At 50.1% G+C, this 12,073-nt stretch overlaps 1 protein-coding gene across 4 annotated transcripts in view; it reads left to right on the forward strand.

Annotated features, from left to right (window-relative positions):
- Positions 1-108: 108 nt before the first annotated feature.
- Positions 109-12,073, forward strand: part of UBE3B (ubiquitin protein ligase E3B) — a 30,342-nt gene continuing 18,377 nt past the window's right edge. For 2 of the 4 annotated variants that reach the window (XM_054996122.1, XM_054996125.1), the window contains exons 1-10: positions 109-158; positions 1,945-2,047; positions 3,171-3,343; positions 3,935-4,049; positions 4,958-5,017; positions 5,870-5,974; positions 6,060-6,156; positions 6,904-6,989; positions 8,442-8,524; positions 11,520-11,625. In XM_054996122.1, the coding sequence (XP_054852097.1) occupies positions 3,183-3,343; positions 3,935-4,049; positions 4,958-5,017; positions 5,870-5,974; positions 6,060-6,156; positions 6,904-6,989; positions 8,442-8,524; positions 11,520-11,625 (813 nt within the window). In that variant the 5' untranslated portion in view covers positions 109-158; positions 1,945-2,047; positions 3,171-3,182. Of the gene's footprint in view, positions 159-1,944; positions 2,048-3,088; positions 3,344-3,934; positions 4,050-4,957; positions 5,018-5,869; positions 5,975-6,059; positions 6,157-6,903; positions 6,990-8,441; positions 8,525-11,519; positions 11,626-12,073 lie in introns of all 4 variants that reach the window. The other 2 variants (XM_054996123.1, XM_054996124.1) reach the window with 2 other exon arrangements.

Genomic DNA, 12,073 nt, shown 5'->3' on the forward strand with positions numbered 1-12,073 from the left:
TTTTGCATGTATTCATTCATAAAAGGATTCCTTTCGTGACTATAGAGAGTGACTTCCGGTCCATCCGTAGAGAGCGGAAGTGCCCGTCTTTCCCTTTGACTCTATAGCGTCTGGGAGCCGCCGGCGCAGGCAGGCGGGCGGCTGTGGGCGCCGCTGAGGTAAACACCGGGGGAGGGGGAGTCGGAGGGGGCCGGGCCGTCCCCCCCTCCACGCCGCCCTGCGCGCCTCCTCCACAACATCCCCGCGAGGCAGGCCGGGCTCGTCCCGGGCAGAGCCGCCTGGCTCCAGCCTCCCGGGCCGCCCCGCTGCGAGCCTTGCGGGCAGAGCGGCGGAGCTCCGGCCCCGGAAGGTCAGCTTCGGCCCGCGCAGCTCGTCCCGGCGGGGCTGGAGAAGAGTCTGTCCCTTCCCCCCGGGGCTCGTCAGGGCCCCCCGGTGCCCGCCTTGGGCGCGCTCGGATCCTGCTCCGGCCCAGCTCCCTCTCGGCTCTCCCGCCAGCTCCCCGCTTGGGCAGGGACGCCTCAGGGGGCTCCCTTGGGTGCCCGCGGGCTGCTTTGAGAGCCGCTGCGGACGGGACGGGGTTTGTTTTCGGAGAGTTCTCAGTAGAGCCGGGGAAGGCGGGCTGGGCAGCCGGGCCCGGCGGGCTGGCTCGTGCTGGGCGTCATCTGTGATTTACAGCCCCGCCGTCTCCCTCAGAGTCAGTCCAGTCAGTGCCAGAGACAAGTTGAAGAGATCATGCAGTAATGGGTGCTTCCCAGGGGCAGTTGTGGAGGAAGGGGCTGTTTACTTTGGGGGATAAATCAGAATTGCTGCTCCTCCGATTACTGCCTTCTCCCCCTTCTGCAAATCCTCTAGGGAGCCCTGTTGTGTGCCTTGGTCTCTATATGCAAGAATAAAGGGGAGAGGTTAGGGCATGGGGGAGGGACATTTGAGTCAGGCACACACATCTTGTTTTTGTTCCTCTTCAGTTGGGAATCTAATGCTGGTAATCATTTAGTGCCCAGAGCTGTGAGAATGAGAACGCTGTGTCTGCACTTACCTGTGCTGGCCTCTCTTGAGAATGCAGAGGCAGCAGGTTTCGTGTCTTATGGGCTGTCAAGGATAGCCAGGGGTGAGGAGGCTGATGGTGACCGTGGGGGCTGAAAAGAGCTGTGAGCCTTTGTAGGCTGCTGTTGTGCCTTCAGGATTGAGCTGGAGAAGTAATATTGGTCATTGCATGTGTTGCGCTTCTTCCTGGGAGCTCAGAGTGGCCTCGGTGATTATTTCTTCCTCATTGTATCTTCCTAACACGCCTGTGAGGTAGGTTAGTTGGAGAGTGTGTGGCTAGCCCAAAGTTGCTCAGTGAGCTTCAAGGCTAAGTGGAGATTTGAACCTGTCTCCCAGATGCTAGTCCTACACTCCACCACACTGGCAGTAATAATAAATGCTTAGTAGTTGGATTCAGTATGAAAAGTGAGGCAGGATTCTGAAACACATTACTGTGTTGTGGGATGGTGTGGAATGCTGCTGTCTGGAGATTTGATGGCCATTTTGCAATTCTAAATTAACCTGGTTAATGGGCTGACCATCTAGCTAAGCAGCTGGTGACCTTTTATCTTACCTACTCTTTAAATCTGTTAGTGAGCAGATCATATTGCTCTTGCATAATGCTTTTATGCCCCTCTCAAGGTTGAGAACAAGCTTCTTTGAGTCTGGAATTTGGTTGCTCCCGCCTTCCCTTTGATCTTTAGCAAGGTTGTGATTGTGCAGTGCTTGTTCCTCAGGCCAAGGATGCAATTTGGTGCCCATGCATTGCATCCCTGAGCTCTTCCTGCCCATATCCTTTCTCGTTTACTGTCTGTTGCATCTTTGAGTTGGCACCTGCAACACAGGAAAGAAACGGGCTGGAAAGCCATTAAGGAATACAGACTCAGTCCATTAGCAATGAATTTGATTCTCTCTCTGCAGTGAGGAAAGGAGGTGTTTGCAGAAGGTGAATTCAGAGTGAGCGAATCATGTTTGTCTACAGGTGACCACTGGGTCCTCCTGATGCAAAAAGCACATCCTTAGGGTAAGTAGCTCACGTTTGTTTTTTTGAGAGAACACAGGATTTGGTACAGCTTTTCCCTGTGAATATTTTCTTACATCGCCTCATGGAGTACCACAAAACTGTGATCCTGGCTCAGCCTTGCACAGAGTTCCCCCAAAGTTGTTAGCCCGCAGAAACGCGCCTGTCCACGTGCAGATCAACAACTCCTCTCCACCTGGAGCGTGTTCTTGCTCTCCACTGGTGAGAGTGAAAGCGCCTTCCTGGCCTGCTGTAGCAGAATTTTCCAGTTTACAGGAGAATCGCGAAGCCATCTGTTTGGACTAGAGGGGTTCCTGATCCACGTCCTTCCCTTGCCCACGAGCTTTCGAGTGCTTGGAGAACTTTGCTGGCTTTCTGAATGCTGAGGGCTTGAGTCTTGTGTGGCCGCCTGCTGGATGGCCTTCACTGGTTCCTCCAGGTTGTCAGGAGCAGCCTAATGCAATTGGCTGCAGTCCTCGTTCTTCTTGCACTTGTTATTTTCATCTACCCTTTTTTACAAATGTGGTGTGTACCTGAAAGTGAATGGGCCCCTGCCCCATGGGCTCATCATCTCAACAGAAGCGTGGAAGGGAAGGAGCTGGGAGGGGAAAGAGGGAGCTTTGGAGGAAAGCTAAAAAGGATTCAGGAAGTAAAGGAAAATAGCAAAGAGCCCAATAGCTCCTTTTAAGACTAACCAACTTTATTGTAGCATACTGTAAGCTTTCGAGAACCACAGCTCTCTTCATCAAATGCATTGTCAGCTTTCGAGAATCACAGCTCTCTTTGTCAGATGCATCATTGGCTTTCAAGAACCACAGCTCTTTTTATCAGATGTGTCTGATGAAGAGAGCTGTGGTTCTCGAATGCTTATGCCACAATAAAGTTGGGTTGTCTTAAAGGTGCTACTGGACTCTACTACTTTGCTACTACAGACTAACACAGCTAACTCCTCAGGAAGTAAAGGAAGGCTGTGTTATAGATAGCAGCAAAAGATGTGCAATGGAAAAAGCTGCCAGGGAGCATGAAAGGGTCTTCTTTCCATAGGGCAGCTGCAGTGTCCTTGGAGCATCAGCCCACCCTGTGTTGGTCCCTTTTCCTCCCCGTTATGGCATTCTCCTATTGACAGAAGCCTGCAGAAATGTTCAGTGCCGCCCAGTCCTCCAAGGCTCAGTTCCTCGATAAAGCACGCCAGGCCCGTGAAGAGCGGCGAGAGCTGAAGGAGCGTGACCGGGCAGCTGTGCAGATCCAGGCCCTAGTCCGGAGGTTCCTGTGTCGCTGCTGGCTGCAGCGGGAGGTCAGGTATGGGATAACAGCACGTGTGTGGTGCCAGCCTGGGTAGTTGCTTACTGATAACTGATCCCCTCTTGCCAATGAGCTGGCTCTGGGACATTGGGGGTACAGGCGCAAGGGACCCTCAGTGGCCCTCCGTAATTAATGAATTATTCCACCCTCCCCACATGCGGGCTCGGGGTGGATTACATCATTTAAAACACAATAACAACAATAAATACGATCATCCATAAAATTCAAAAAAATCATAAAACGTTTTAAAATCTTAGTTAATTAACAGAATAGAACAATAGAATAGAATAATAATAGAATAAATATCAAGACGGCAGCAACCACGATATAGCCACTTGCTTAGTTTCACTTGGCTAAAACCCATAGGCAATGTGGTAGAAGTAAGCAGGTTGTCCGTGTGTGCTACAGGCCTCCTTGGGTGCTCCTTGCCTCGGAACTACAGATTAGTAGTGTCAGGAAAGAAAATGACTCCCCCCCCCCCCCCGGGCATCACTTCTCCTCTTGAGGCCCTGGCAAATTCTGCCTTGCCGCCCTCCAGGGTCAGGCTGTAATCTTGAACAGCTACTTGTGATTTCCTTCATTCTCCAGGAGAGAGGTGGATGATTTCTTGGAAGCAAATGGCCCCGGTAAAAGAACAGCCCTCTCCATCTTCAGGACTTCCCGGAAGCTGCTATTTGTATTTAGTTTCCGAAATGACAAAGAGGTACATGTGCTTCTTCTTAGCTGCCTGAGCCCTTGCTGCATTTCTACAGAGCTGCTGTAGCACAGTGGTTAAGTGATTTGGCTGCGAATCAGCAATCTATTGGTTCAAATCCTACTACTGCCATGAGTTCAGTAGGTGGCCTTGGGTAAGCCACTCCTCTCAGCCCCAGCTGGATTGTGGGGATAAAAATAACACTAACTTGTTGACTGCTCCGAGTGAGGAACTAATCTGTCTAATAGAGCGGTATATAAGCACAGTTATTATTATTCTCTTGTCCTGTGTGCTTGTACAGCATCTCTGGGAGGGTCACAGTGGCCCTGGACCTGGGATGAAGAGGGGGTTGTAGGGAGGGCTGGCTCAAGGTGGGCTTGAGCAGGGGTGAGAGGAAGAGCAGGTGGTGGGTCTTTGGAAGATGAGCTCCCCAGACTGTGTGCAGGAGCATGTTCCCTGAGAGAGCTGCTAGAGTGCTGCGAGGAATCATCTAAGGAGCTTGCTGCTGCATCTCTGTGCGAGGCACTTCTCTGAGCGTATCTGTTGACAGCTGCCCTTCTTTAGGAGCAGTGGCCAGTTCTATCTGGGGTGGCTGACTGAACCAGCTGTGCCCTTTGCAAAGAGGGTAGCAGGATCACCCACCCACCCTGGTGAGGGGACTCCCTGTTTCATCTCATTGTTGTGGCTTTTTTCTTGTTCGTTGGGAGGTATTTTCAGACAAGTGACTCATGCAGAGAAAAAGAGGGTGGCATCCTCTTTGTGGGTATAACAGCAAAGTGTGCCTCCTGTTCTAATGCACAAACACTCCGCCTTGGCTTCCAGAGGCCTGGGGCAGACTGCCTGACTGTTGCCCTTCATGTCAACAAAATGATTGCTTCATAGATTGTCTCTCCACCCCGCCCCCCGTTTTGTTGCAGAGGTTTGAAAAGCTGTGCCGATGTATACTTAACAGTATGGATGCAGAGAATGAGGCTAAGGTGAGCCAACTCATTGGCATAGTGTGAGTTTGAAACTGAGGTTTGAGTGTGTGCTTTTATATACATTTCTGATCTTACTAGAGATGAAAGGTGCTGGAGAAATGATTAAATCCCGCAGGAACACATTTAACTATGGTCTGTTGCTATAGTAAACAACTCAAACTGTGTGGTATAAAGGCCAAAAAATGATAGGGTTGCATGTAGGCTATATGAGAGCCAGTGTGGCAGGATGGGTAGAGGCGTTGCCTAGGGCTTGGGGCAGGATAGAAATGTAATGGATTAAAAAGTTGCCTGGGCTTTTACTGAGAAGGTGGAAGGTGTTTTTAGAAAAGCAGCTGGACATCAGCAGCCCAGTTTCAGCATCTTGGGCTCAGTAGGGTTGGCGGACTGCTCTGGTGCAGCGACCGCCGCAGTCGGCAGAAAGTCTCCCTTCTGGAAAGCTGCTAAAGGCCTGGGAGCTGACCATCGGCATCCCCTCGCTGCCTTAGCCACCAGTCCCCAGAGTTCTTCTCAGAAGTCTCTGCCTCCCCTTTGGACTCTGGCATATCACTTTGCCCCCTTTCCTGTAGCCCCCCCCTTGCTCCAGTTAGCGTCCCTGTCCTCAGCCTGCCCCTGCTTGGCTCCTCCTTCCAAAGGGAGGAGGAGTGAGATTCCAGTCCTGTCCCACCGGATCGCTCTGCCTTGTTCAGGAAGCAGAACTGTGACTGTCTCACTCCCACCAGTGTGAAGGGGCCACAGACTTTCCATCAGCTTGACTCATCCGTGGCCAAACTGTGCCATAATGAAGGGGCAACCCCCCTCCTTCGCCAGTCATTCTCACAGTCTCCTCCTGCTCTTCACCCCCCCCCCCAGGTGTGGTATGTGTCACTAGCACTTTCCAAGGAACTCACGCTCCTGTGGATCAAGCAGGTCAAAGATATCCTCTGGATTTGCTGTGAATATCTCAAGCAGCTCAAGGTAGCTCCCTTTCCGCATTCTGTGTGCATTTGCTCTTCTGGGTCTCAGGCTTTTGTTTCACGCCACCGCTGGCTTCTTTTCCCAGCCTGACATCCTGCAAGATTCCAAGCTGGTGAACTTGCACCTCACCATGTTGGTGACCTTTACAGACACCTCTACGTGGAAGATACTGCGGGGGAAAGGTGTGTGGGTGAGGGACCTATAAGCTAATGTTTCAACGCTTTCTTCTTTAGGAGACTTGTCAGTTTGTCCAAGGAAACTGGACAGACAAAGGCACAAATGTCCCTTTTCCCTTATCTGCTGTAGAAAGCCCCCCTTCAACTGTATGTCATGCATAAGACATCAAAAGTGCAACCAAGTAGTATTGTTGAACGTTGTCATTTTTCTGTGGACAAGCATCGCTGTCTATCCTTTCTGGACAGGGCCTGCAGCATGCAGCCATATCTGCCCCTCTCTTTCTATCTCTCACCATTTTTCCTGCCCTCTCTCCAAGTTGCCCAGGAGGTGATCTGGGGGTAACCAAGAGAGGGACTGTCCCCAGTTCACCGAGTTACCTTCATAGTGGAGAGGAGGTTTGAACCAGAATCTGCAGTCCTGTGTTTTAACCCCTCTGCCACTCTGGTGATCACTGGCTTTGCTGCAGAGTAAGCCATGCATAAGATAGGTCTGTGTAAGGAAGCTGCAGGAACTGAGGAGGAATAACCCAAAGTGCCTGTTTATGTGCCTTCGGGGTAAAGATGTTCAGACTGGTATGGATTGTCGTGGAGCAGGAAGGAATCTCGTTGCGTGAACCAGGGTGGGGAGAGGGCGAGAGAGGAGGGCTGGGCCTTGGGGTGTCCTCCTTCCTAAGGCCAAGAGCCGAACCTCCAAGGAGTGTCGTCCCCTCTGTCCTGTGATTTATAGCAACGTCCATTCTGCTGCCTTTACAGGAGAAGCTCTGCGGCCAGCCATGAGCCATATCTGTGCAAATATCATGGGACATCTCAACCAAAAGGGCTTTTATTCTGTGCTCCAGGTTTGTTTGCCTTTCTGGCTGTCAGTCTCAGGCTTTTTAATTGTGGGGAAAACAGAGGCGGGGACAAGGGGCTCCAGCTTTCCTCTCGTCGATGAAGAATATTTCTGGAACGCTTTCCGCTGTTTTTTTTTGTGCAGAAGACACGTGTGCTTCAAGTTGCTGTGGAGCTCATTGTGTTTGTGAGGTCGTTACGCTTGTGCCTACTAATGGGAAATAAATAAAAACGGAGTTGTGAAGTGTGTGTTGTATGCAGAGGCCAGGCTTGACCCCGTGGTTCCGTTCTGACGACAGTGGCACCGTCTCCTGTCTGGGCCTCTTCTGCCCGGGGCAAGCACGAGTGCCCCTGTTAGCAGGACAGAATCAAAGGCTCCAAGACCCAAATGGGTGGACTTGCCCCCCACCCCACCAATTGCTGCTGGTACATTCCGTGTCTCTTTTTAGCCTGTTTATTTAGCTCTCCTTTCCCAAAGAGGTAGGGTTTTTTTGTATTATTTATCATTTTATGAGAGTTCAGATTGATATGATAGTTTTTCCGTGCCTAAAACTGGTCCTTGACTTACGAAGAAGCACAGGGCCTGATCCAGGTGCAGTGACAGAGCATGGCATATCATTGTGTGAGTGAGCTGTGGGGAAGTCCATCCAGCCTGTGTGCTCCCTTCTCCTTTTCCCTCCCAGCACCCATGATCTTTGTGGCAAGCAATCGTGTGGTTTCACTGAATTGCAAACTAGGGCTTGGTCTGTTTCCTTTAAGTCAGGATTGCAAACTACAGTTTAGTCCTGGTGTATATGGACAATTGTGGTTTGCTTCCAATTTTAAGTTTTGAGCCATACACAGAGTGTGTGTGTGAGAGAGGGAGAAGGCAGAGTGAGCCCAAGGACCCCTCCTAGGTACATCTGGACCATGGCAGGATTTGAGCATCCCACCCCAGCACTTCCTTCACAGGGCTCTTGTGTGCTGTGTGGCAGGCTTGGGGGTTTGTGTTTCATCTTTTTCCAAGTCAGGGAGTAGGATGGATTCTTCCCTCCCTTCTGCTAATAAATGTGCTTTGTTGTGCAGACAGGCTGCTAGAAAGGTGGGCTTATTGACATGGCTGTTTTAGGAGGGGCCTTTGAGATCATCTGAAAAAAACGGCCCACTGTTCCAGACCCATCTTAGTTGAGTTTTATTTTCTAGACATTGTATTTTCTTCAAGAACAGCCTCTTTTTAAAATCTGACGGCTAGGCAGGAGTAACCTGGGCACTGTATCAATCAATACATGTCTGCACGTGTGTGTTTGCATTAGTTATTGTGGAGCTAAGAATGTAAAAAAGGGATTGGCTTCCTGGGCCTGCTAGAAACCCTGACAGAGGGACTGCCTGAGACTTGACGTTGTAACCCCTCGGTGACAGCCAGCGCCGATAATTTCTGCCCCCCTCCCTGGTGCCCTTTCAATGACTGACTTTCTTTTCAGATCCTGCTGACCAACGGCTTGGCACGATCCAGACCTTCCCTCTCCAAAGGCACTTTGACAGCTGTGTTTTCGCTCGCATTGCGGTAAGACCAGCAGTTCAAGGCCTGGCAGCTTATTCGTGGAAGCACTCTAAAAACAAGCACTCTCCATTTCTTCCTCTCTCGTTGCATTGTTCTTGATTGTGTTAATAGTTAACATGTGTGTAGTGCCTCCCAGGATCCAGGGACTTGACTCAGGCCAGCTGCTAAGTTCTTGCCAGAGGGGAGATTTGAACCTGGGACTGGCTTTTGGGGCAAGCAGGGAGGCAAACAAGGCATGCCTTACTGATCCTCACAGCAGTCCAGTTAGAAAGATGCCTTCTTTTCCTGTTTTAACAAACGAGACTCCTTATAGCAAGTTACTAATAATTAACAAATGGGACTCCTTATAGTAAGTTACTAATAAGCTGGCGTCACCCTGTGACCTGGGGGGGGGGGAGTGCATGTGCAGCCATTCCTACACACACTCCCAACCCTGAACCTCTTGGGACACAGATGGGTCTGGTATTTTTTCATTAAATGATGAGACCGTTGTTTTAAAAGTGTTAAGTTTTATTAACTATCAATGGATAGATAGAAGGCAAGATAGCAAGGAAATTTAGCATTTTGCAAGTCAGAATAACTGCTTCAGATTTCTGCTTTGGTAAGTCCTAATCCAACCATTGCTAAAATCTTTGCTAATGAAGATGCCCAATTTTATCTCAGCCACGGCTAGTCCATGAGAGCTTTGGGTGGATAAGGAAGGCTAGATGAGAGCAGGAAAAGGAGTGGAGAGAATGCGTGGGAGAGGCCTGGGGATGTGAGAGGGACCCATGCTGGAGACATGGACAAGTGGGGGGCGGGTTGGAAGGAGAGAGAGAACCAGGGGGTCCGGAGAGGGCCTTTGGGAGACACAAAGAGGCATGGCGGAAACTGTGACAGATCAGTGGGCGCCTGGGCCATGGTGAGAATAAGGGGGAAAGATGAACAACGAGGGAGAAGTTAGATCACAGCTGCCAGTCTTGAAGAGGGCGTGTTGTCTCCTTAGTGGTGGAGGGAGGCTCACGTGGACAAACCTGACCTGAAGTGTGCGACTGAGCCTTACACAATTTCCTATCTTTGAGGAGCGTGTATGTCTTGTGATAGGACAGGCAAATGAAATTATATTGGTTGCTAGTTTCAGGATAATAATGCTAGGAAAAGTGGAAGGCAGCAGGAGAAGAGGAAGACCTAAAACTAGGTGGCTTGACTCAATCAAAGAAGCCACGTCCTCCAGTTTGCAGGATCTGAGTAGGTCTGTTAGAGAGAGAATGTTTTGGAGGTCTTTCATTCATAGGGTCGCCATAGGTCGGAAACCACTTGACGGCACATAACACACAGTTTCAGGATGGAAGGAGTTTATTTCCTTGGCTAATGTTTGAGTGGAACAAAGCCTGCTGTGGCCTGAGGCGGTAGTGGTAAGCGGGCCAACTCAAAAATAGCAATTAAATATTTGTTTACAGAGGTGTTGTGGCTCAAATCTAGGATATGAGTTTTTGCCCTTGAAATTATCTCAAGAAGGAAACCAGTTTTTTCTCTTTGAGAAGTTAGCCACTGTCTTAAAACTCTCTTTAAGTATTCTGTAATATTTGTCCTTCGTTGTCACAAACACGGACCCTTTTTTGTGACTGGAATCTGACATGATCTTAGTGTGTTTGGATTTAAGATGAACTTTGTTGCAAAAGGGAGCCTTATTTTACATTTTAATTAATTTTAACAACCAGTGATTTCTTTATAGTAGAGTCCAGTAGCACCTTTAAGACTAACCAACTTTATCGTAGCATAAGCTTTCAAGAACTACAGCTCTCTTTGTCAGACGAAGAGAGCCATTGTTCTTGAAAGCTTATGCTGCAATAAAGTCAGACGAAGAGAGCTGTTGTTCTTGAAAGCTTATGCTACCATAAAGTTGGTTAGATGCTACTGGACTCTTTACTATTTTGCAACTACAAACTAACACAGCTAACTCCTCTGGGCCAGTGATTTCTTTGTGAGACTCGGAGCCTGATCCACGCTGCTTCTTCCCCTGGCCTCTTTGACATCTGTACTCTGGGTCAAAAAGCAAGTGTGTGTGTGGGGGGGTGCGCCTTTGGCCACCCCCCTTTCAATGTTCTGGGGCAGCTTAAGGCCTAGAGAACTGTAGGGGTGCTGGCATAGTACTGGTGGCTGACAATGGACTCGAACCCTGTCTTCTGAGCCCTTCCAGCTCAAGGGATTCCAAAATGTTATCCTGAAGACTTAGTGCAAGAAACAAAGCTCCATAACCCTCACCCTCGTCCTGCTATGGTCAGTTCATCAGTGAGTTGTAGGAGTGGTTGTGTGCGTTGCTGGGTCATTAATCGGTCTTGGAGGCACTTCTGCGGGACCTTCTCCATGTGCAAAGGATTCTGGTGAGCATTTGGGATGGCACGTGCAGCCCACAGGAGGTGCTGCCATGGCCTTGTGATCCCTCTGTGCATGGAGAATGCATCTCGGAACATGCCCAGCGCATCCTCGGAGGGGGCTAGTGAACCTCAGAAAGCTCTTCTGGACTGGGCCAGAAGTCCATCAAGTCCAGCATTTAAAGCAGCAGCCCGTCCCAGCAGAAGGTGCACGTGGCACACTGCCTCTGAGCCTGGAAGCTCCATTGAACCATCAAGGCTCGTAACTATTGATGGATCTGTCCAGTTTCTTACTGAACCCCGTGACCATCACTGCGTTTTGTCACAAAAGTGATGGGCAGACTGACGGAGGGTGAGAACTGGTTGAGGCACCTCTCGTAAGTTCCCAAGGAGACGCAGCGCGGTCCTGCAGGACACAGTTTGCAAACCTCCCTTGTTGAAGGAGGGGCTCCCAGCTGGGCTGCTCCTCCCACTTGCTCTGCAGGCAGGGTCACGCGATGGAAGCAAAGACTTTGCTCCTTCCGCTGGCGGGAGTCCCTCCTCGTTCTACTGTGCAGGTTTCTCAGGGGCAGAACTGCGGTACGTGTCCGAGTGCTTCAGAGTGTTGACATCTCAGTCCTGATGTTTTCTTTGTCCCTCTGCAGTCCTGTGGTTGCTGCTCAGTTTTCCGACAACCTGTTGCGATCCTTCTTGATCCACATCATGTCTGTGCCTGCTATAGTGACTCATCTCGCAATGCTGACTCCGGAGGTAGGCAAGCCCTCCAGCGACAGACCCTAGAGATTGGGGGGGGGATTCTTGGCTGTGCTTTGCCTTGGAGGCCCGTTCTGTCGAACAGCAGCTGTCTGCAACCGGCCCCTGCCTCTGGCAGTCTTGCAGAGGAGCCTGTCTTCCTCCATCACTCTCCTCCGCCAGTGGGTGTTCGGCATACCCCCAGAAACGCTTGTTGGCCCTTCTTCCTGGCTGTGCTATGTGTGTTTGCATGTTTATGCTTTATTGAATTGTTTAACTATTTACTTTATTGAAAATGCTGCTTTAATGTTTTTAGTGCTTTGATATCTGATTTTCACCACCTTGGGGGTGCCATTTGGGTGGAAAGGTGGCACAGAAATAAGTTACCACCATGCTAACAAAATGTTGTTCGGCCTCTCCACCTCCACTGAAGGGTCCTCTTTGTCACGGAGCTGAATTTCAAGCA

Source organism: Eublepharis macularius, chromosome 13, assembly GCF_028583425.1.
Source record: "Eublepharis macularius isolate TG4126 chromosome 13, MPM_Emac_v1.0, whole genome shotgun sequence".
NCBI lineage: Eukaryota > Metazoa > Chordata > Lepidosauria > Squamata > Eublepharidae > Eublepharis > Eublepharis macularius.